This window comes from Gymnoscopelus braueri (genome assembly GCF_963280865.1).
Source record: "Gymnoscopelus braueri genome assembly, chromosome: 7".
Taxonomy (NCBI): Eukaryota; Metazoa; Chordata; class Actinopteri; order Myctophiformes; family Myctophidae; genus Gymnoscopelus; species Gymnoscopelus braueri.
In genome coordinates, this window is record NC_137608.1 from 31106362 (window position 1) to 31133123 (window position 26762).

The following is a 26762-nucleotide window of genomic DNA, read 5'->3' on the forward strand; positions in this document are numbered from 1 at the left end:
ACAGGTTGCAGTCGCAAGCTGATGACATATCGTTAACATATACAGTAAAGGTCCTAGTATACTTCCTTGCGGAACGCCACAACTCACTGGGAGGGGGGGGGACAGGGTTCCCTTTACTTCGACCACCTGTTCCCCCCCCCTCCAGATAGGATCTCATCCAGCTAGCCGACGTATCATCAAAACCTATTGCTTTTAGCTTATCATGCAGAATCCACCCTCATAGGTAGAATAAAATAAAATAAATCGGTGTGACGCACCCTGTTAACAGTTTTTTTTTATTTGAAAAATCATTACATACAGTAGTTTACACAGAAAATACAACAGGAATTCAATCATTGTTAAAAGTCTATGTCAATCATGCTTTTAGCAGTACTGAAAATGTGCTTGTGTATTTTAGTGATTCCCAACCTGTAGGCCAGGGCCTACTGGTGGGCCACGAGGGTATTGCAAGTGGGCCTCCAACTGACTGGCAAACACTACAGAAGTGTTCACACGGGAGGCAAAGATATCATTTTGAGCAGCGCGGTCTGAACGCTTTTGAGATTTTCAAGTGGGCTCAGATAGATATGGATGGCTGGATGGATAGATAGATAGATACTGTAGCTAGACAAACCTTTATTAATGTGTCACTCCGCAATAGGAATACAAAATGGTACATAAATTATAAAGTAAACATATTACCCCCCATGACAGAGTGTGTGTGTGTGTGTGTGTGTGTGTGTGTGTGTGTGTGTGTGTGTGTGTGTGTGTGTGTGTGTGTGTGTGTGTGTGTGTGTGTGTGTGTGTGTGTGTGTGTGTGTGTGTGTGTGTGTGTGTGTGTGTGTGTGTGTGTGTGTGTGTGTGTGTGTGTGTGCGTGCGTGAGTGTGTTCTGGTCCAGAAAGTATTGCGAACTGCTGGTCTATTTTGACATTTCAACAGTCCTTTGAATCAAATGAGAGAAGGATTGTAATTTGCAGAGATGACAGAACAAGGCCCTGTTAATAGCAACTTTAAACTGGTTACTGTACCAAACATTTACAGCAAGTAAATCTACCCTAAATGCAATATTAGATTTCTAGATACAAATGATATCAATCAATCAAATCATGGATGGACACTCATTCATCATGTTCATCACAAAAATTACAAAGCTTAAAAACTCTCTCTCTCTCTCTCTCTCTCTCTCTCTCTCTCTCTCTCTCTCTCTCTCTCTCTCTCTCTCTCTCTTTCTCTCTCTCTCTCTCTCTATACAATAATTTCTTGGAAAAGTACAATATGAAGAATTATCTACAAATGAACTGATAGTACTTCTTCTGTGACACAGTTTTGTATTTCCACCTCTAGCAGATATAACTAAGTTGCACTGAAAAACACCATACAGTATGTACAATGGCACGTAGAATACATGTTTTAGGTTGGTTCTGAAAGCAGAGAAATTATAAGAGATAAATGTAAAAACTCAATTGTGTTGGTGTACTGTTTTCATGAATTAAGAAAAATAGATTTAAGTGTGTATGGGTACGATTACACCAAACTTTGATTCTGCTTATGCGGTGGATTCTGCCAATGCTTTTCATTGGGAATGGAGAGGTTTGTTGCCATTGCTCCGTTCCCATTGAAAAGCATTGGTAGAATCTGCCACATAGGCAGAATCAAAGTTCAGTGTGACTGTACCCTAAAATGTTAAATGTTTTTCCCGTTGAAGAAGAAAACAATCTTCTAAAATGTAGACCCTCTTCATATTACAAAAGGCAGATGGAAGTGGAATACAAGTGTGTATCTCTTCTGATTTAAGCCAAACATTCCACTACTTTATAAGCCCAAACAGGCCAGAGGCATGCAATTACTTCCTCTCTTATAATCCAATCTTCAAATTTAAACTACATAGACCTGCTGTAGTGCAGCTCATTTCCCTAAAAATCACCATAGAACCATGTTTTAGTGTCACAAATACAAAATTTGGGTCATCTGTTGAACGATAGCATCAAAAGACCATTTACTGATAGACGTGTGCACTACAGATCCCCAGTATTTAGCCAGTTTGATACTAGATGTGTGTGGAAGCCCTGCCGTCCATGGAGCTTGACCTGGAGAGATAGCGACTGGTTGTGCGGCCATCATCCCCTATGGCATTTTCAATCTTAGACAGCACAGAACTCTTGAACGTCCGCTTGAAATCACCACCCATGAACACATACAGCACCGGGTTCAGGAAACTGTTGGCTGTAGCCACAGATGTGGCCACTGTAAGTCCGATCTTAGTTATCTCATTTTGGTAATGGTGGTTCTGCTCCAGTAGAACGAATACATGGTACGGCAGCCAACAGAAGAAGAACGTGCCGATGAGGGCTGTCATGACTTTGAAGGGCTTGGAAGACCTGTTCATCCTACTAGACCGAAGTCTCACCATAATGATGGAGTAGCAGATTATGATAATGAAGAGCGGGATAACAAACCCTCCAAAGAAGCGGCTTACTGCGATCGTCTTGTGGCTGTGTTCATCAGTATATTTGTTGAAGCAAATCGTCTTCCCCAGATAAGAAGCAATTTCCCGAAAAAACATAGCTGGCATACTTAGCACAATGGAGACGACCCAGGCTAAGACAACAGCCACAGACGCCTTCCTAATAGTGCGGTGGTTCTGGGCCCACACTGGACACATGACCGACACACAACGGTCAACACTGATTATGACCAGCAGGAAGATGCTGCTGAACATGTTCAGGAACATCACGAAGGAGGAGAACTTGCACATGACGAGCCCGAACATCCAGTCGTTCGTTACAATGTGGATGATGTTAAACGGTAGAAAGGCACAGAATATAAAGTCAGAGATTGCAAGACTGAGGTACCAGGTAGTGTTGACTGTCGTTTTCATCTTACAGCCAGCAATCCAGATCACCACAGCATTGCCACAGATTCCCAGGAGAAAAATGAGCACATTGATCACCAGCAGAGTGATACATGAGGCCTCCTTGAAACACGTTGCATTGTGCGTGACAACGGCTTCCTCGTGTGGTGTAGACGAGTTATCATAGACGTAGTCATCGTAAAGTGTTGGATCATAATCCATTGTGACCTGTATGGTATTTGAGTAAAACTTCCTGTAAAAAGAAAAAAAAGAAAAGAAAACAATTTTGTTTAAAATGACACGCCTGTCCTCCCAGAGGATGTTCTTGAACAGGATTAAAAAAATGTGTTTGATAGTTCAATAAAAGATCAATATCATACTCACGGTAATGCGTTGAGTGCTGCTGACTTGATGCTGTCTGGGTCACATTATGCTCTCTGTCGTGTTGTCTCCTAACATGTCAATCAACATTACATCTCCTTTTTGACAAACAGCTGATTCACACAGTTTCGCAATATTTCCATTCCCCTGCTTTCACTACTGCATTTGGATTACTGGACTCTCCCAGTCAGTCTTAACCTTTCATAAAATGCCTTGTGTTGAATTTATTATAAATGTGACAATATCATATCAAGTTCCTGTACCCTGACTGATGATTTAAGTGAATGATGATACTTGAATGAAGACAATTATGCCCAAATACCCTCACAGACATACACATATCCAAAGATACACACGCTCACGCACACGCACACGCACACACACACACACACACACACACACACACACACACACACACACACACACACACACACACACACACACACACACACACACACACACACACACAAACACAAACACAAACACACACACACACACACACACACACACACACACAAACACAAACATACAAACACAAACATACAAACACACAACCACACACAGGTGCAAAAAAATTAACAGCCTCCCGGCCTTCCGACCCCGCAGTAAGTAGGTAACAACCTGTACTTAAAGGACGACTTCGTCACCCATTTTCAACCTATCTTCGTATAATTGGTCCTCCTCACTAATGCTCATGACTCACCCTGGTCATATGGTACCATTTTATTCTACTCGGTCTGTGTCTCATAGGAGGGCGGTGGACACTTCAGAAACCCGCTTAACAGTGACATCATCGTTTATTGTTTTACAAGATTTCACATTTTTATTTCGATTGTTATCACCGTGAGAACAATGGCCACCATTACAGCATGCTAACTTTCCAGGAATAGAACGACTGCAGTTTCTGCTTAGATTCCCCATCGATGATGTGTCTGGTAGGCAGGTTTCTGAACTGTCCACAGCCCTCCTCTGAGACACCACAGACCGGGTAGACAAAAATGTTACCATTTCATCATGACCATTAGTGAGGACTAATTGTATGAAGATATGTTGAAAATGGGTGAAGTTATCCTTTAAGTACATTTCTTTTTAGTATTTGTGTTTTTGCGTACATTATGAATTAACCACTTAACCAATGAAAATAGCCGATCTACAAGCTTGCAGATCTGCTATTTTCGCTATAATTTTATTTTTATGTATTTTTGTACTTTTGAGTGCCAGAGGTTTTTTAAAACAGGGTACAGTCAGCCAGTGCCAGCGTATTTAACGATTCTTTCAATTGTTAAAATCGTAAAAAAAAAAGAAATCCGTGATCCCCGTCCTCACGGTGATCCCCTCATTACAAACACAGGGGTCTTAAAGAGTCAAGAAAAAAAAAAAAACATTCGGTAATCCGTTCCATAGTTGCAGCCAGTTGAAAATAGCATGTTTTGCCAAAAATACATAGTAAAAAAAAAAAGTACATAGGAGCCGAGATACAGGATTTTAAAGTAATAAGTTAACCAGGAAGTGGATGGGAGTGTTTTTGTTTTTTTTAACGGCCATAGACTTTTTTGGCACTCAATGGTTGGATTATGAAAAACGGCCAGGATCGTTTTTGGCACTCAATGTATTTTTTAAAAGGATGTACTTTTTAATATTTAAGTATTTTTAAAAGCAAGTACTCCAGTACTTTAACTTAAGTACAAATTTGACCGAGCAACTTTCACTTTTTAATAATAGTAATATTTGATCTGGGGTATCTATCTGTACTTTGACTCAAGTACTGGGGTTGAGTACTTTGTCCTGTTGCAATGCCACAAATAATTCGTGTCAATGTCACATCCCAGTGGTGGAAAGTAACATAAGTAAGAACATAAAAGTACAATTTTGAGGTTCTTTTGCTTTACTTACTTGAGTACCGTATGTAATTTTGCAGTAATTTATACCTCTACTCTACTACATCTCAGAGGCAATATACTTTTTAGTCCACTATAATTATTTCAAACTTTAGTCTTTGTAGATTTAGATCATTACAAAAAGTGAACAAACTAAGCCCTATTTTATCCTACCTCATATTCGAAAATAGCCGATCTACAAGGTCACACTATGTCGTGATGTGATGGATTGCGAGCTTGTAAATCAAGCAAATTTAGAAAACTTGAAAAAACTTCTGAAATGGGACTTTTGCATAATGAGTCCTTTTAGATTTGGTATTTTAAGTATATTTTGATCAAAAGGGGATCTGTCTGTCCTGATGAAGGTCTAACGACCGAAACATCGACCTAAATAAAGAGCAACATCTTTGCAGACAGTGTGCGGGACCTCTTTCTTTGGTTTGATTATCAGAGATCCCCTTTTGAACATTGGCACCTTTGTCCTACGCACCTGTCAGTTCTTCTACATTGTGGAATTGCTACTTTTACTGAAGTAAAATAATTAAGTACTTCTTCCACCATTGGTGCTTTGGCCTAATGTCAAAGCAAAAAGTGGGTCAGCTTTCCTACAGTAGAATAGCAACATTACACAACATTGGTAGGACCCCTGGTGGATATTTTTCTATTCCCATCTTTTTTCTTTTTTTTTTTACATTTGCTTATATAAAGCTTGATGATGCGATTGCAGTGCCTACTTTTTCTCTAGCTGAAAATTTGTATTTCAACCTCAGAAGATGAGTTGGTAAATAAGTGCAGGTGTCATTTATTGTATTCAGTTTTACTGTAGAAAAATAAATACAGAACCTTTCAAACATTCTAAATGGGGTGGAGTATAAAATGCAAATGTCTTTGTGTGCCAGGTAACAACATTGTAGCACTGTTAACTTTCCATGCACTGAATGAAGACGATAGTCTCATTAGACCATGTTACAGCTGCTGCATTCATCCTATTTTAAGCTCAATGGTGAGAAAAGTAAAAACATAAAATATCCAAAAAATAAATTCTCTTTTCACTTGTCAATAGAGACAACTAAATGTGATGCACCTATTTGTTTGTTTTTCAAGGTAAAAAACAACCTATCAACATCTTTATGTTCTCACAGGAAGATAAACACAGAGCAGCGAGACATTGTTTTATATCAACATAAATATTGAGAACATACCTCTCTCTAAAGCTCAGAAATATGAAGTAGTCTGTCTAAGCTTGAGACTGACTGTTCCGCAGGACCTCTCTTCCATGAAAGCATTTTGAATTTTTGAAACAAAAGAACTTAACAAATTCTGCTTAACATCTCTACCCATGAATGCATAGAGAAACGGGTTCATGCAACTATTTGCGCTTACAAAAGTCGCCGATATAGCTGCTACAGCCTTATTATCGATCATCTGTAGTAAAATTAAGATGTGGTATGGAAGCCAACAGATGACAAATGTGACTATCAGGGCAGTCATGACTTTGAAGGGCTTAGTCGACTTGGCCAATTTCTTCTTCTGTAGCCTTACAATGATAGTAGTATAACACGCTATGATGATTATCATTGGAAATACAAAGCCTAGAACAAAACGATAGACCGGGGCTCTATTGCTGTGGGGTAAGTCAAAATTGATGTAGCATATAGTAACCTGATTTTCTGTTGTAATATCACGAACCACTAAGGAAGGAATGCTCAGCAGCATAGATAAAAGCCAGGCAACAACAACTGCAACTGCAGCCTTTCTCAGTGTACGATTGTTTTGGGCCCAAACTGCACACACAACAACCCCACAACGGTCAATACTGATAATTACCATCAGGAAGATGCTGCTGAACATGTTGAGGAACAAAACAAAGGATGTGAACTTGCACATGAAAAGTCCAAATTTCCAAGATCCTGTTGCTGCCAGAGTGATGTTGAAAGGGAGAGTTGCACAGTAGATAAAGTCAGAGAGGGCCAGGCTGAGGTACCACGTTGTATTGACTGTCTTCTTTTTTATCTTGTAGGCAACAACCCAGATAACCACGCCATTCCCCAAAAGCCCTAGCAGTAAGACGATCACATTTATCACAACCAGGGTGACACACCCTGCGTCGTTGCACATGGTGAATGGTGAAGGGTTCTCAGTGCTATTTGGAGTTGGAAATGTTGGATCACTGTAAATATAATCAAACGTTGTGTTATAGTCATCTTCACTGGTAGGTAACAGAGTCGGCGATGGCACAGATGTCATGGTAGGTAACGGTGATGGCACAGATGGTAATGCTGCACTGCTGTAGAAAAGGAAATGCAATGATATGTTCAAGCAAAGTACATTTTTGTCACCACAAGCATTTATTCATATCAGTTGCACATTTTGTGCTACAAATTAAAAGGGGGACATACCTTTTATTTTTTATTTTATCAAATAGTGAGTATCTGACTCCAAATTAGTCCAAATGAACATTTTGTCTAATTTCCACCTCTGAGTTGAAAATTAGACAGAGAAATTCATCTGTGTGATTCATTTAAATATTATTTTTGTTTCAAATAAAGGATAAAGAAAGCTTTAAGGCTGTGATTCTTTTAAATAATCATTTAATCATTTAACTCATTGTAAAAAAAAAGTCCAAATGGAAATATTTACCTTTAAAGTGCAATCAAGAGTAGGCTTATAGGCTATACCAGCGAAAGAGGACACCAACGCAGAGATAATATGTAATAAAATAACTTCACTCAAAACCATCTGTTCAGAACAGATCTGGGTATGCAGTAAATGAAGAGGATGTCACTTATATATATTTTCTACTTCTCCAAACACGTCACGTCACAAGTGACATAGGAGCACAACCATACTGCCACTAGCCTCGGAAACCCATGCCTTTTTTTTTATACTGCCACTGACCTGTTACTGTTCACAGTTTTCTTTGTGTCTTTATTTGAAAAGTCAGAACAATGCATTATTTACACTGCAAATACAACAGGAATTGCTAAATGGTTTGAATGTTAAAAACCTACAGTATAAGCATTTGTCAATCATGCTTTTGGCAGTGCAGAAAACCCACACATTTTCTCAATTGTGTATTTTGAATATGTCCTCAAAAGTCCTTTGAATCAAATGAGATGTAATGAATAATTGAATTTGAAAGTGACCACATAGGCTAATGCCCGTAAGCCCCCCCCCCTTCACCATAGGTCACATTTAGTTGTCTCTATAGCTAAAAGGCAAGGTTCACCCAGTGTTCAGTAGAAAAGTTGCACCAAATATCCCATGCATGAGCAAGCTCTCTCTTTGTGGCTGCTACTAGTATTGTGCAATACAACAGAATTCTCACAACACAATGTCATGCTTTGGTGCATACACACTTATCAATAGTAATAAATGGATTTATAATATTTTTTTCCCTTGCTGACGAATGTCAGACCTTATCCAAAGAAAGAAAGAAATAAAGATACTGTATATTAATTAATCAATTGATCTATTGATATTTAAAAATAGGCCTAAGTATTACAAATAAATGCATTTTATACTGAACATAACATAACTTGACATGAATTCAAATAAACATAATTAACACTTTTTCGTTATTCAACAAATACTATAACTGGCACAATGAATTCCATTTGAAGAGACAATATTGTTAATATTAGATGTTGACAGGAGTGTAGCCCTGATTGCTGGTCTTCTCTATGACGCTTGTAAATGCAAGAGGTGTTTATTTTTACAAAATTTGTTAAATGTGACATTTGGTACTTTAAGCTTATTTTGATGGCAAGTATTATTGTACTTTTACTCAAGTAAAATATTGAAAACAAGACTTTTGCTTCTAAAGGCCATAGTCCACACCAATGCAACTAGTCGCTACTCCTTGCAACAAAACCGTTTTAACGCAACTCCTTGCAACTGTCATTGGGGATAATGTGCAAGTAGTTGCAAGTAGTTACATGTTGCAAGGAGTTGCGTCGCGAATCATTAGTGTGGACTGGCCTTAACAGAGTCTTAACTAGTAGTGCCACCACCACTGGCCTGATGTAAAAAAAAATGCATCAGCCTTAAGTTCCTATATAGTGGAATAGCGACATTACACAACTCTGGGTAGGATGCCCTCCTCTGAGACACAGACCGGGTAGACAAAAATGGTACCAGTTCATCATCAGCATTAGTGAGGACTAATTGTATGGAGATAGGTTGAAAATGGGTGAAGTCATCCTTTAAGTAAATTTCTTGAGTATCTGTACTTTACTTGAGTATTTGTGTTTTTGCATACTTATGACTTTCACTCCACTACATTTCAACGACAAACATTGTATGACTCCACTACATTTCAACGACAAACATTGTATGACTCCACTACATTTCTAGGAACGGAAAAAGTACATTATGAATTAACCACTTAACCACTGAAAATAGCCGATCTACAAGCTTGCAGATGTGCTATTTTCATTATAATTTATATTTTTATGAATTTTGGTATTTTTGAAAACGGAAGTATTTTTTAAAAGGATTTACTTTTTAATATTTAAGTACAAATTTTACTGAGCAACTTTCACTTTTTAATAATAGTAATATTTGACGTGGGGTATCTATCTATACTTTGACTCAAGTACTGGGGTTGAGTACTTTGTCTTGTTGCAATGCCACACATAATTTGTGTCAATGTCACATTCCAGTGGTGGAAAGTAACATAAGTAAGAACATAAAAGTACTGTACTTAAGTACAATTTTGAGGTTCTTTTACTTTACTTGAGTACCAAGTACGTAATTTTGCAGTACTTTATACCTCTACTCTACTACATCTCAGAGGCAAATGTACTTTTTAGTCCACTATAATTATTTAAAACTTTAGTCACAAGTTACTTTATAGATTAAGATCAGTACAAAAAGTGAACAAACTAAGCCCTATTTTATCCTACCTCATATTCGAAAATAGCTGATCTACAAGGTCACACTATGTCGTGATGTGATGCATTGTGAGCTTGTAAATCAAGCAAATTTAGAAAACTTGAAAAAACATCTGAAATGGGACATTTTGCTTAATGAGTCCTTTTAGATTTGGTATTTTAAGTATATTTTGATCAAAAGGGGATCTGTTTGTCCTGATGAAGGTCTAACGACCGAAACATCGACCTAAATAAAGAGCAACATATTTGCAAGTTCCAGACAGTGTGTGGGACCTCTTTCTTTGGTTTGATTATCAGAGATCCCCTTTTGAACATTGGCACCTTTGTCCTACGCACCTGTCAGTTTTTCTACATTGCGGAATTGCTACTTTTACTGAAGTAAAAGAATTAAGTACTTCTTCCACCACTGGTGCTTTGGCCTAATGTCAAAGCAAAAAGTGGGTCAGCTTTCCTACAGTAGAATAGCACAACATTGGTAGGACCCCTGGTGGACATCTTTCTAGTCCCATCTTAATTTTTTTTTTTACATTTGCTTATATAAAGCTTGATGATGCGATTGCAGTGCCTACTTTTTCTGAAGCTGAAAATTTGTATTTCAACTCATCTCAGAAGATGAGTTGGTAAATAAGTGCAGGTGTCATTTTTTATATTCAGTTATTGTAGAAAAATAAATACAGAACCTTTCAAACATTCTAAATGGGGTGGAGTATAAAATGCAAATATCTTTGTGTGCCAGGTAACAACATTGTAGCACTGTTAACTTTCCATGCACTGAATGAAGACAATAGTCTCATTAGACCATGTTACAGCTGCTGCATTCATCCTATTTTAAGCTCAATGGTGAGAAAAGTAAAAACTAAATATCCAAAAAAATAATAATACACAGAGCAGAGACATTGTTTTATATCAACATGAATATTGAGAACATACTTCTCTCTAAAGCTCAGAAATATGAAGTAGTCTGTCTAAGATTGAGATGTTGTGACTGTTCCGCAGGACCTCTCTTCCATGAAAGCATTTTGAATTTTTGAAACAAAAGAACTTAACAAATTCTGCTTAACATCTCTACCCATGAATGCATTGAGAAACGGGTTCATGCAACTATTTGCGCTTGCAAAAGTCGCCTATATAGCTGCTACAGCCTTATTATCGATCATCTGTAGTAAAATTAAGATGTGGTATGGAAGCCAACAGATGACAAATGTGACTATCAGGGCTTTGAAGGGCCTAGTTGACTTGGCCAATTTGTTCTTCTGTAGCCTTACAATGATAGTATAACACACTGTGATGATTATCAGTGGAAATACAAAGCCTAGAACAAAACGATAGACCGAGGCTCTATTGCTGTGGGGTATCAAGTCAAAATTGTTGTAGCATATAGTAACCTGATTATCTGTTATGATATCACGAACCGCTAAGGAAGAAATGCTCAGCAGCATAGAAAAAAGCCAGGCAACAACAACTGCAACTGCAGCCTACGATTGTTTTGGGCCCAAACTGCACACACAACAACCATCAGGAAGATGCTGCTGAACATGTTGAGGAACAAAACAAAGGATGTAAACTTGCACATGAAAAGTCCAAAGTTCCAAGATCCTGTTGCTGCCAGAGTGATGTTGAAAGGGAGAGTTACACAGTAGATGAAGTCAGAGAGGGCCAGGCTGAGGTACCACGTTGTATGGACTGTCTTCTTTTTCATCTTGTAGGCAACAACCCAGATAACCATGCCATTCCCCAAAAGCCCTAGCAGGAAGATGATCACATTTATCACAACCAGGGTGACACACCCTGCGTCGTTGCACATGGTGAATGGTGAAGGGTTCTCAGTGCTATTTGGAGTTGGATCACTGTAAATATAATCAGAGTCGGTGATGGCACAGATGTCATGGTAGGTAACGGTGATGGCACAGATGGTAATGCTGCACTGCTGTAGAAAAGGAAATACCACAAATGTATTCATATCAGTTGCACATTTGGGCTGCTGATAAAAAAAAAAATTTTACCTATATGGTTTACCACTGTAGATTTAGGGGATATACCGTTTTCTCTATTTTTTACTCTAAATGAGTCCAAATGAACATGAACATTTAAATATTATTTTTGTTTCAAATAAAGAAAAAAGAAAGCTTTAAGGCTGTGATTCTTTGAAATAATCATTTAACTCATTGTAACAAGTCCAAATGGAAATATTTACCTTTTAAAATGCAATCAAGAGTAGGCTTCAACGCAGAAATAATGTGTAATAAAATAACTTCACACAAAATCACCTGTTCAGAACAGATCTGGGTATGCAGTAGTAAATGAAGAGGATGTCACTTACTGTACATATATTTTCTACCTCTCCAAACATGTCACGTCACGTGTGACATAGGAGCACAACCATACTGCCACAGAACTGTATGCTATCGGTATACCAGTATGCTATCGGAAGAAATGCCGATACTGCTTAAAAGGCTGTTATCGGTATTGGCCAATCCGATGCCACTTAATTTATTACATGTTGATATTTCAGTTGATGTTGCACTTCTATTTTATACTTTTACTAAACTATTTACATTATTATTTTACTAACTTTTAACAATTATTACTGGAATTGTTATTTATTCCTCGATTTTTGTATTATGCATTGACCGATACACGAGTTGCAACTTGTGGGTATCGGAATTAGGAAGGATATATATATATTATTTTTTTTATGCTATTCTTGGTAAACTATCCATATACGTAATTTCTAGTTGCTGTTTTTTCAAGGTAGTCAGAAATGACAATCTCTTAAGTGGTTGCATTGTAATATCTGTTGTCAGAACTGAGGCAGGCAAGATGAGCTTGTTCAAGGCCTACGGTTAGGGACTGATCTGAAGGCAAAACTCTAACTTGAACACGTCATCTAATTAGATGACGCCAACTCAGCGTATGAGTAGCACGTCTTGTATTTCATGTCTTTAGTTTTTATAAGTCTCACTTATAATAAATAATCTTAATGTGACTTCCTGGTTGAATAAAGTTATATAGCCTACGCACGCTAAATTATTCTTATTCTTATGATAGAATTGCTCTAATGTTTGTTAAGCCCTGCCCCTACTTCTCCCTCTGCCCAAATGGGTGTGATAGATGACGTATGTTGGATGACAGCACTGTGTATAAAACTTACCAACTAGACAAATGATTTGGAAAAGGGTTTAGACAGAGGAGGAGTGTCTTCTCATACCTGTCCTTGAACTTGATATTGTTCTCTTCTTTCCCTCCTTTGTCTTCTTCACCTTCCTCTTCTTGTGAGTTACAGGCACAGTTTAATCTCAGCAGAATGGTAAGCCAGAAAGGTTATGGACTTTGTTCTGTCCTGGGTAGGGTTGCTTGTGTGAGATCCACTGGTACTACTGTAAGTGTTCCCTGGGCTGTATTTCATCTAGAAGCCACAGCAGCCCACTTGCTATGGGTGAGTATCACAAATGCAATAGCAAGCAAGAGAACAGGGAAATGTATGGATTAGTTGATGTTGTATATTTCTACAAAGATAAATATCATTACTGTCGAGCAGAAACCATACAGTATATCTCCTTTTTTCAATCTTTCATTTTTTTATGTAAGTTAATGTCCTACTTCGTCTGCCAAAGTAGTAAAAATAGCTGATCTAAAAGTTCACAACCCATTGTATCGTGATTCGTGACACATTGTGGATTGTAGATCTATGTTTGCTATTTCTGAAAAATAAAATTGAATGTGATTGATTGATTGATTGATTGATTGATTGATTGACAGACATTTTGTATTGACAACTCGCATGTACAAGTGAAGACGGGTCAAAAGGATAGACACAAGTGACCTGGAAAGCTTATTTCCATTGTCAATGGACATTTCCATTGTCAATGGAAATAAGTGTGTATTTATTTATTCATTCATTTTATTCTTTAAGTCAGTCCGTGGGTTTTATAAAATTTTAACAATGAAAAGTATTAACAAGAGCTTGTGTCTAAATAATAATTACATTGGCTCCATTAGAACACAGATTCCTTTTTTTATTTCACGGTTTTGGTTACAAGGTCGACAATATTCAAGGTCAATATGGCAATTTGTGTGTTAGTTTTAACATACAAGCTTTCAAGCTGCCATCAGAGATCAACAGAAACACCGGCCTTCTACGCAGTGTGACTCTGGAATGACTGACTGACTGACTGACTGACTATCATGTCATGATAGACTATCACTGTATATCATATATGTTGGATGCAAGCTCTGAAATGGTAACGTGGTCCTTTTCATCACTTTGTGTTGCGCCCTGGGAATATAACAGCAGCCCTTATGTAAATAATGACTGTCGTCCATCTATGATCATTAATGTTTAATACCAGTTATTTGCTATGGAGTGTCACAGGAACAACTTATCATGTCATTACAGGCTGGCTGGATCACATTGTCTTGGTCATGGTTTGTGTCCGGATACCAAACTACCTTAAAAATACAAGTATTTATAAACGTTGAATAGAGCTACTGATGAAATTGGTAATTTGAAGACGATAATAGTCCAATAAGTTGGAGCACTCTACAGCTGCAGCCATGCTCAGAACCTTTAACAATTATCAGCTGTGTGTGTGTGTGTGTGTGTGTGTGTGTGTGTGTGTGTGTGTGTGTGTGTGTGTGTGTGTGTGTGTGTGTGTGTGTGTGTGTGTGTGTGTGTGTGTGCGTGCGTGCGTGCGTGCGTGCGTGCGTGCGTGCGTGCGTGCGTGCGTGCGTGCGTGCGTGCGTGCGTGCGTGTGTGTAGAGAGAGAGATTTCACTTCCTTCTTTATTCTTGTGAAATGATTTGTGGTTTTTCGGAAAGTAACTTTCCAAGTTCCCTTTCTTTCACTAAAACTGCTGTTAATGATGAGACAAATACATAAAATCCTGCTGCGGCATTTGATGAAATGTACACATGGTTAAGAAATGTCAACCATATATGTTTGTTCCTTTCGGTTCCTTCTTTCTTTGTCTTGTGAAATGAGAAGTCTTGTGAAATGATTTGTGGTTTGTCACAGTTGATGGTATAGCCCTGTGTTAAAGGACCACAATGGAAGTAGGCTCTCAAGCTTTTTTTGTGTGTTTTATCCTTTTGACAGATATGTCCACATATATGTTCATATGTGCATTTTCAGATTGAGTCAGTCAGTCAGTCAATCAATCAATCAATCAATTTAAACAAACAACCAATCAATCAATCAATCAGTCAGTCAGTCAATCAGTTAACATATGTCGAACATTAACATTATGTTGAATGTTTACATATTATGTTGAATCTTTACATTAACATAAACTTGTTGAATCTTTACATGAACATACTATGTTGAATAATTACATTAGCTTATGTTGAATCTTTACATTAACTTGATGAATCTTTACCTTAACATTATATTTCATCTTTACATTAGTTTCTGGTTAGCTCAGTCAGTAGAGCACTCGCTTATGGACTGTTCGATTCCTGGCACCGCCAACTCAGCGTATGAGTAGCACGTCTTGGGTAATTATGACGTGTGGTATGAACCGATGGTGTGTTGTGCTCCACTTCAGCAATCCATCTCCGGGCCTGGCTTAAGGGGGCATTAGGGGCTGCAGCCCTGGGCACCAAGCTCTGAGTGGCATCAAACGCCTGGCCAGCGGCCGGGCAAGGAGGCCTACCGCAGTATACATCAAGGGCAACACCACCAGGTTCATGAACAGCTTCCACCCGGATACAAGGCATGATCACCGCCTGTCGTCAGGCTAGTTTTGGACTTTTGCTCTTCCTCTTGGACCTACCTGTGGATTATACCAGCGTCAGTTCTGTGGACTATGCGGTCGACACACGCTGTCACTTCTGCACCTTAATCCCATGTACAACGTGCTGATTTTGTATTATTCTCTCACCTTATCTAACGTCCATAGCATATCATGTACAGTATATGATAGGTCTGATAACTATGTATTTTGTGGACAACATTGATATATATCTAACCAGTCATCATATCATATTTTAGTGTCATATTTTGGACTAACTCAGCCTGGCTCCATATGTCTTCTCACTGTCAACCTGACATGTTTCACCCATAAGTCAGGGCCTTGCTGTGAGAGTTGTATGATATCAGGGTGCCTGCTCTACTGTCTGATAATATATTCTCTACAGGAAGAAATGTCTCATTCTGTCTGCTATCTACCGGCTTCTGGAATTTATAATATTATGAGTTAGAAGGAAATGTTTTCAGCCCACTACAACTCTGTGTCCCTCGGATGCAATAACACTGGCAACTGAGTGCCCGGTCAAGAGCCGAGGTCAATGTCTTGACCCAGTCACGTCGACGCTGGGGTCATCATCTTTCATCCTCCTCATCATCACCTACCCTCTCATCCAATGACAGGATTCCACCTATGCCCGGAAGCTCACCACTGTCACATCCATTATGTCCTATGTTTATGTTACCAAACTGATAACGGGTCATGTTAAAACCCAGTCCTTTTCTGTCTCTCGGGAGAGAGAGGTACCCCGATGCTGCCTGCCACTTGTTGATACTGAACCTTCCCTACTCTCTTTGTCTCAATAGAAATACAAGATATTTCATTACACTCAATAGCTGTATGAATTTTCTTTTTGCCTTTCTGAAAGTTATCTGTACTTTATATGGGTGAAAATAGCCATCAGTATATATCTGCTGCTATGCTCACGCACCTTTATGTCTTACCAGGTACCTTATGTTTTAGGCTACCTCAGGTGCTTACCGCACCGGATAGATATTAGATATACTATGAGTAAATATGTGGATAAATTGTTGTTTTTATTGATCTCTCTCTATCTTCCCCTCCCCCCCCCCCTCTTCTTCCCTTTCTCTTTTATGGAAATAACAAAAACGATGGAGCTTGCCCCAAAAAATATTTCACCTACTATTTTACACCTGTAAACCTGTGATGTGACAATAAAGTTGAGTCTGACTGATTCTGATTTTGATTCAAAATAGTGTCCTGGGGTTACTGAAGTAGCGGTAAAATGGTTCCGAAGCGTATCGGTAACCCTTTGTCGCTGGTGAAGTGAAAAGCTTTCCGCAGCAATAATAGAATCCAAAGGTGATATACTGACTGTTGGAGTATTTATAGAAGACTGTTGAAAAAGCTGTTTGTACTGTAACAACAGTATTTGCTGTTATTTTGTTACTGTAAGCACAGTTGTAGACAGACAACAACACGTCACAAATCTAAGAATATTACTTTACGATTTCCCCAATTACATGGAGCAACCAAGACTATTAGCAATGCAGCAGCACACATTTTCTTTTCTCAATATCAGTAGATTTAACAGGAAAAATGCAGGTCTAAACTGTCACCAAAAAAAACATAGATTTAAGCTTTGGATAGGAAAACAGCATTTGGATAAAAGAAAATGAAATTAAGGCGTTGACAGATATTTCTTACATCATGCCACCTATTCTATAAGCCAATATGACATGGTTTTATGTTATCATCTGTGTAGCCTTTTACCATCTAAAATCTAAATCCTGTTAGAGTAATCAGAAATATCCCACAGGAAAGTCAATTAGTGGAACTAATCCCCATAGGAACCAAGGATCATAAAGGGGATTTAATCAGAATGTAATACTATTAGGATGTCCCTCCCAGCAAGATGATGAGGATAACATGTGACTCCCATAATACAAAGACATGGTTTTGGGTTTAGGTTCCCAATCTTATGCACTGCTGAGGATTTCCTCTTGTCCTGTTAAGTGCCCTTTATTGTCTTCACCAGGCCAAAGGCGTGCGGCCGACACTATCTGCTGGGGCTAACACCCCAAGACTGACACAGCCCTGGGTAGGCAACCCAGTCTGATGGAGATCCGAGGAGTGCACTTTTCTAGTCCAATTTACTGCTGCTGCTGACACCTGAATTTCCCCCTGAGGATCAATAAAGGTTTATCTTATATGATCTTGTTATGTAGCATCTAGATTTCAATTATCTGAAATGCTGTTCACTGATGTGCTTTGGAAACTAATTTCCATCAATAAATAATATGGTAGGACAATTATGACAAGAACTCCTGTGTTGTCTTTCAAGTCACGCAAGCCTAAGAGGCAGCTGGACCAAAGACCACTGTTCTCTGACGCATTGAACTATAGAGAAGTAAATCGCAGCGCTCTGGCACCCAGATTCCAGGGACTTGATGTGCGAGTGTTTCAGATGTGATGCTGGAGGGAATGTATTTGCTGTTGTATTATACTGCATATTGGGAGCATCTAGAGGAGGCAGCTTCCAGATGGGAACCTCATGCATAATTACCATATTTTGGGCTTGGAATGATTAATCAGACATGACTGCCATTAGATGCCCCCCCGTCCCTCATCCACCACCTGCCAGCTGCTATACAAATAATGCTTATCAACTAATCTTTTGTTGTTCTTTTTACATTACATGCTGTTCAGCAGTAGTGTAAAGTAACTAAGTACTGTACTTAAGTACAATTTCTTGGTATTTTTACTTACTGGAGTATTTCCAATTTTCGGTACTTTTACTTCTACTCTCCACTACATCTCAGAGGCAAATATTATAATTTTACTCCACTGCAATTATTTGAAAACTTTAGTTACTAGTTACTTTGTAGATTTTGATTATTATTACAAAACATACATTAACCACTTCAGCCCTATATACATTTCGGCCATTTGAAAATAACCGATCTACAAGGTCACAATGTGTCGTGATGTGAGGCATTGTGAGCTTGTAGATCTGCTATTTTCAAAAGATTTGTATACATTTGAAAACTAAGAATAATTACTTTCTACTTTTGGTACTTTAAGTACATTTTGATGCCAATACTTTTGTACTTTTACTCAAGTAAATTTAGAATTCCGGACTTTTACTTGTAACAGAGTATTTCTACATTGCAGTAGGCCTATTGATACTTTCGCTTGAGTAAAAAAAATTGTACTTTTTCCACCACTGCTGTTCAATAATAAATGATTAAAACATAGTCAAGTCTTGTTGAACGGCAAGGCTTTACCTCATGTGGCCAGCCTGTGACATCAGTTGTGTGACAGTTGTTCTCACCCTGTGGGCGGGGACCACTGGTGTGCCACGAGGGTTTTGCAAGTGGGCCCCAAAATAATTGGCAAAACTAAACAGCACTAAGCAGCATATCCAGCCATACGGCCCCCCCTGGTGGGTGAAGGAGATAATGAGCCACCCACAGATGCTGAGGTGCCTGCGTGCGTGCGTGCGTGCGTGCGTGCGTGCGTGCGTGCGTGGGTGGGTGCGTGCGTGCGTGTGCAGTGTGTGCTGTGAGTGTCTATTGGTGTTAGAATTGGTTCATGTGCCAGAGACAGTGGTTTGTCCACCTACACTCCTGAATGGAACAGGGTGGTGCGGATGTGAATTAACTAGTCAACTAGTGCCTGTGGGATGTCTCTGACAATGGCTGCTGGTCTCTATTTCTGCCTCTTGTCTTTTGACTAGATCGTTTTGTTGACCTTTTGGCCCTGCTGTGTCTCACAAGAATGTGAAACAGGCTGGGGAGACTACAGTTTCTGACTGACAGTCAGGGAGAGAGAACATCACTACGAGGTTGTGTTATGTGTTAAAAATCCCAAAGTTGATTACCAGGGGAGACAATAATCTTCCACCCAAATTCGTGGCTCAGTCAGGCCTAGTCATTCAAGATTAGCTCACCTTGCTCACTCAGGTCCTTCTGTGACATGCCATACATGTATAGGCATAGGTGCATTTCACATGTATTTCTTCTTTATTATATTTTTGTAACAGAGCTATGTGCTCCTATTCTTATTTATTTTATATTACGTGTTTTATGTATTAAGGATATTGCTAACACGGCCTGATTTACGTTAATGAATGAATTATTATTTATGGAACTTGGGCTAATAAACAGCTTACATTTGGGGAAAGTAAAAAATGGGCTTTGTCACTCTCTTCATATGGCAATGGTCAATGGTCAGTGCAAGTTTAGATCAATTGGTTAACCCACTGAGGAGAAAAATGGATGAGGGCATACAGACGGACAGACAGACAGAGGTTTCTTCATTTTATAGGATAGTAGGATCTAACACTGCATCAAAATTGACATTCTCCCATGTTGTAAGATCTCTCTGCGTATATGACACATGCAGATGTATGTTCTATTTAATGCAACGCAATATTAGTCTTTTTAGCTGTTATAAAGGTTCAAATATTTTATGTAATCAGGTTTCAATAGTAGTATAATTTAAGTTTGTACATCTGGCAAATAAGCAATGAAAAGAATACTGATGAATGCCATGCTAATCACCCGGAAAAAAGGTCACAGATGTGAATATTTGCACCAAAGTGCTATTTTAGATGTTCACAAGTGAATGTTTGCTCAAGCAAATGCTCTATTCTCTTTGTTCAGTCATTCATAAAGGGTGCTGCTATGTGAACTGCCTATCCTCAGGGGACTGTGTCAGAGTTACAGAGAAGGACAGAGAGCATAAAGTGAATTAATAATGACCACTCTATCCAGACGATAGGCAGGAGGTCATGTGGATAAAGCTTCCTACCTTTCTGCTTAATTGTTTCACTATACCTTTGGCATTTATGAATGTTAACTGGTATATACTGTATGTCATAACCTTCCAGTAGGTATAAGTATGATGCAACTGTTCCTCTTAGGTACAACCATTACTGAACAGACCGTATTGCACGTAATTTTTGGGGTGAACTACTCCTTTAATTAAATCATAAATATGGTGTCTTTGGAAACACTCAGCATGACAGCATAGGTCATGTTTTCCTTGAGATAGCTGTTGGCCTATCTCTGCTAAAAATGATTTTGTGCGAAAAATATAATATAGTATAATAAAATAATGCTTTAATTATGAAAGCGTGTGAAAGTGTGTTCTGATCCAGAAAATATTGCGAACTGCTGATCAATTTTGATATTTCCTCAACAGTCCTTTGAATCAAATGAGAGTAGGATTGTAATTTGCAGAGATGACAGAACAAGGCCCTATTAATAGCAGCTTTAAACATTTACTGCAAGTAAATCTACCCAAAATGCAATATTATTTTTCTAGATACAAATGATATTAATAAAACAAATCATGGATGGGCAATCATTCATCATGTTCATCACAAAAATTACAAAGCTTAAACACTCTCTCTCTATAAATGTAAAAACTCAATTGCATTGGTGTTTTCATGAATAAAGAAAAAGAGAGATAAGTGTGTATGGGTACGATGACACCGAACATCATGATTTGTGTGCATGGGGTTCTCATCTTAAAGGGATAGTTCACCCCCCAAATAACTTTTTTTCTATTGATTACTCACCCCATGGAGCCTTGAATTCATGGATATTTATTTGTTTTTGTCACATTCCTTCCTTTATTATTTGATTATAATAAATTTAGCCCCATTGATTCCGGTAGGAGACACAAATGCATTTGTGTCTCCTACCGGAATCAATGGGGACACATTTATTATAATCAAATTATTGGCTTAGGAATGTGACAAAAACAAAAAAATATCTATGAATTCAAGGCTCCAGATGGTCAGTAATCAATAGAAAAAAAGTTATTTTGGGGGTGAACTACCCCTTTAAACAAGCTTAGTGCTTAATGAGAGTTCCAGTTTAGTAGACCTTGTATTGTGAATTTGTACTTCCATGTACTGTTATGTACTGTCATGTACTATTCTCATGTTTTACTAAATAAACTACATCAATCAAATCAACGTTGATTCTGCTTATGTGGCGGATTCTGCCAATGCTTTTCAATGGAGAGAGGGAATGGAGAGGTTTGTTGCCATTTGCAGATTTCCGCAAAAAAAACGCTCCGTTCCCATTGAAAAGCATTGGCAGAATCTGCCACATAGGCAGAATCAAACTTCAGTGTGACCGTACCCTAAGATGTAAAATGATATTTTTTTCCTGGTGAAGAAGAAAACAATCTTCTAAAATGTAGACCCTCTTCATATTACAAAAGGCAGATGGAAGTGGAGTACAAGTGTGTATCTCTTCTGATTTAAGCCAAACATTCCACTACTTTACAAGCCTCTCTTATAATCCAATCTTAAAATGTAATCTACATAGTCCTGCTTTAGTGCAGCTCATTTCCCTAAAAATCACCATAGAACATGTGAAAATGTTTTGGTGTCGCTAATACAAAATTTGGGTCATCTGTTGAAAGATATCATCAAAAGACCATTTACTGATAAACGTGCACTACAGATCCCCAGTATTTAGCCAGTTTGATACTAGATGATTGATTGATTGATTGATTGATTGATTGATTGATTGATTGATTGAATACTTTATTTAGAAGTTTGCAGAGAAAAAAGCACATGGAAGTACAGTTCACAAATTCAATACAAGGTCAACTAAATAGGATTGAAAAGCCCAGAAAAGCCACACTGGCTTGTTTCAATTGTATTCAATTGTACCTCACGTACTCTATTCATGGAGATGTGTGTGGAAGCCCTGCCATCCTATGGCATTTTCAATCTTAGACAGCACAGAACTCTTGAACTTCCGCTTGAAATCACCACCCATGAACACATACAGCACCGGGTTCAGGAAACTGTTGGCTGTAGCCACAGATGTGGCCACTGTAAGTCCAATCTTAATTATCTCATTGTGGTAATGGTGGTTCTGCTCCAGTAGAACAAATACATGGTACGGCAGCCAACAGAAGAAGAATGTGCCAATGAGGGCTGTCATGACTTTGAAGGGCTTGGAAGACCTGTTCATCCTACTAGACCGAAGTCTCACCATAATGATGGAGTAGCAGATTATGATAATGAAGAGCGGGATAACAAACCCTCCAATGAAGCGGCTTACTGCGATGGTCTTGTGGCTGTGTTCATCAGTATATTTTTTGAAGCAAATCGTAGCAAATCTAGCTTTCTATCTAGCTTAAGCTTAATAACACCTAGCAAAGTACTTCAATTCTATAAAAGATACAAAAAATCTAAAAATGTAAAGTCTCTTTTACATTTTTAGATTTTTTTGTAGAGAAAGAGTACTTTGCTAGGTGAGTACTTTGCTAGGTGTTTTAATTGTGGTGTTTATTTATGTATTGTCTTGTTGAATGTATGCATTGACCTGAGCAAAACAATTTTCAAGAGAATTTTCTGCTAGTGAAGTCACACTTATCTTTTTCAGTTACAGTAAATTCTAATTTAGTTGCTTGTGGTGAACACCTGACACTAAATTGATGCCTATCCCTGGCATTTCCTGTATAACAGACATGAAGAAAGCCACAGTCTTTTGAAGGAAGTGCACCATTACAAATGATTTAGTCTGTATCTTTTCAGACTCAGAGTAACTAACTGTAATTTGATCTACATGATCACCAAAACATAATTTTTCCACCTCAGCAAAATTGCCGGCCTTTGACCCAAACTTTCACACACTACTCAAGAAACTCATTCATGGCTTCATCACATCCAGTTTTTTTGACTACTGTATACCTCCTCTCTACGGCACCACCACCAAAGTCCTCAATAAAGTACAGTGTATACAAACCTCTGCTGCCCTCCTACTACCCAGTAAACACTCAAGAAACACCATCACACCAGTCCTCCATGACCTTCACAGACTCCCAGTCAAATACAGAATACATTTCAAAATACTCCTCACCACCTACAATACAATCACAATACAAGGTCCAACCTAGCTGCCCCCTACCTCTCTGACCTCCTCCACCATCATGTTCCCTCCTACTCCCTCAGGTCCGGGTTTGCCATTTAAAGCACAAAACATATACATATAGTAGGGCTTTCTCAGTTGAATTATTATTATTGTTATGGTAAATGGTAAAAAAAAAAGTAAAGTATAGTAGTAAGTATACTACACAGCCATTGTCAAACATGCAAACAAAAACTACAATCATAATTACAAATGAAATGAGTGATTTGACATTGTGCCCTGCAAAAAAATTCAAACAAAAGAACAAATGCTTTAAATATGAAAGCCTAGTCTTTTTCTTGCTGTGTCCAGCAATGGGCCTCATTTCATGCAATATGGAGTGCATGCTCTTTCCAAGTGAACCTGTAATAATATATATGTAGCCTGGTGCTTTGCTGTATTGTGATTGAAGTTCTCATACAGAAACTTTCTTTCCCTTTCTCTCGCTCTCTCTCTCTCGCTCTCTCTCTCTCTCTCTCTCTCTCTCTCTCTCATATCCACCGCTGTCTACAGTACATCTGTGTTTGTTTGTGTGTGTGTGTGTGTGTGTGTGTGTGTGTGTGTGTGTGTGTGTGTGTGTGTGTGTGTGTGTGTGTGTGTGTGTGTGTGTGTGTGTGTGTGTGTGTCTCTCTCTCTCTCTCTCTCTCTCTCTCTCTCTCTCTCTCTCTCTCTCTCTCCCATCTCCACCCCTATATACATTTCAGGGAGAGGGAGGAGAAGTAGACTTAACTGTAGTGTAAATACCCTAAATACACTTGGCCATTAAGTGGTCTGGGTTGAAGGGAGTACTCTAACATATTTTATATTTTACATATACCACTCTCCCATTAGACCTATAGAGGAGGATGGATGTAGACAGACTGCTTGGTGAAACATGATGTGTGTGAGAAAATAGTGCATGCATCTAGCAGGAGCAAAGAAATAATAGTCCAAGCCTAGTCTTAATGTATTTCTACAGAGCGAGAAAAAGCTATACCAGGGCACCCTGTGGTTGTGTGAGCATGGTTAAACTGTGGCTATTGCCTAAGTATATTGTGAGACTGACATGATGGACATACCTCCTTCACAAATTAAAGTCAGCCATGGGTAGGTCTTATATTGACCTTGACCGCATGTGTGTTTACAGCAACATAGAACAGCCTGTAGTTATGTTTGGATCTATATGTTATAGCTAACGGCTTGACATGGCCCTCTACTGACAATAAATCAATCAGTCAATCAATTATCATCATCATCACAGTCTGGTCATTATTCAGTAATAATTTGTATAAAGGACATGTCACTCAATATCTAACACGCACAAATATACAGATATTATAAAAAAATCAAGGGCATATATTAACTAAATCAGTGAAAGCTCAACATTGCAATCCCAATTACAAATAGTAGAAATATGTTTTGCTTTTTTTTCTGCTGCTGTAACCATCAATATAGTGCTACTCTACAGTGGCCTATATACTCAGTGCAATACCGCCCTCATCTGTTTGAAGGTAATGATCCCATTTAAGGAAAGAAGAAAAGGGGAAAAAAGCATGGCTTCTGTAATAATTTGGCTATTCAAATAAATGAAAAAAGGTCATACCATGTGGTAAGACAAAGCTGTACACTATGTTGTCAAATAAAAAACAAGTCAATAATATGTGATCAAAATACAGTAATACTATTCTAAAAGAAAGTCATAAAATTATATAGTGAGAAAATATAAATGTCAAACAGTCACTTTTGGCATAAAAATAGCCATACCATAGTATGTCATCATAGCAGTATGGATAGTAGCCTACTGCTATCTCTCTCGCCTACTGTAGAATCTATCAGGGGAAAATCATCATGCTACACTTGTGCATAAAAGTAAATCATACTATATGGCTTAGAAAAATAAGTCATACTGTACTGTTATCAAGCATAGGTTATCAAGTCTGACTACAGTACTTCCGCACCCATATAAGTCTATGGTGCTTCCTAGAGGATTCATGAAGTAATGCCATTTTAGTTTGACTAAACATGCTTGCTGAAAAATAATTTATACAAATACGAATGTATAATTGTATATTTATTTTCTTTATCCATCCACATCTACATACATACATACATACATACATACATACATACATACATACATACATACATACATACATACATACATACATACATACATACATACATACATACATACATACATACATACTATACATACATACTATACATACATACATACATACATACATACATACATACATACATACATACATACATACACACATACATACATAATAGGCTATTTGAAAATAGCCTATTATAGCTATTTTCAAACATTTCAGTACTTTTACTTTAGGTACTTTGGCAATGCTTTAGTACTTTTACTCAAGTAACATTTCGAACACGGGCCTTTTACTTGTAACAGAGTATTTCTACACTGTGGTAATGCTACTTTTACTTAAATATAATATCAGTACTTCTTCTATCTCCACCACTGGCCTACTAACCTCGCATCACCAGTCTTTCCACCTCGGAGGAAAGCCTGGTGTCTGTTACTAAAGACCCATATGATCCGGTCTAGGCCACGCCTACTGAAAAAGAAAAAAGAAAAAAGAATCTTCTTTCCGGATTGTCGCGATCCGGTTTTGCGGTGCCGCTTTGTTTTGGTTCCCCAATCCCTATTTAAATGGAATAGAATTTCCCCGTGGGATAATACGGATAATACAGACGCTAAATAGTCTCCGGAAAGTACACTCACATTTATATTTAAAAAATAAGCTAAACTACGCCGCATCAAGGATTTTATAGGACGGACCTATTTTGGGGTGAGACGTCTTTCCGGTTTGTCGCGATCCGGTCGCTGATGACGCGGATGACGTAGAGCTCCCGACCGGATCATATACCCGAAAAGGAATGGTGCCCAGGCTACTGGCCTACATACATTTCCATGTGAGTTGTGGGCGGCTTTGCTGAGCTACGAAGTGACGTTTCCACCCTCCAACCCCTCCTGTCCGCTCCGTCCAATCACTGACTGCTACGAACCTGTTCTTGTATTGCTGCGTTTTCAGCCAATCCGCAACATCTATCATCATGGTTCCGACCAATCATGTTGCAATACGTTCACACAAGTCCAGCCTTTGTTCAGTTCCAGGAA

At 38.4% G+C, this 26762-nt stretch overlaps 2 protein-coding genes across 2 annotated transcripts; both read right to left on the reverse strand.

The window, feature by feature from the left end:
• Nucleotides 1-262: 262 nt before the first annotated feature.
• On the reverse strand, nt 263-3310 carry LOC308089320 (chemerin-like receptor 1). Its single transcript, XM_080433984.1, has 2 exons — nt 3216-3310; nt 263-3084 (listed from the first exon to the last, which is right to left on the reverse strand). Exon 2 carries the CDS (start codon nt 3051-3053, stop codon nt 2028-2030), a length of 1026 nt encoding a protein of 341 aa, XP_080290110.1. The 5' UTR covers nt 3054-3084; nt 3216-3310; the 3' UTR covers nt 263-2027.
• Nucleotides 3311-5685: 2375 nt separating this feature from the next.
• On the reverse strand, nt 5686-7207 carry LOC308088991 (chemerin-like receptor 1; the record flags this gene model as incomplete). Its single annotated transcript, XM_080433570.1, has 2 exons — nt 5686-5694; nt 6473-7207. 2 exons carry the CDS (start codon nt 7205-7207, stop codon nt 5686-5688), a joined length of 744 nt encoding a protein of 247 aa, XP_080289696.1.
• Nucleotides 7208-26762: the final 19555 nt, after the last annotated feature.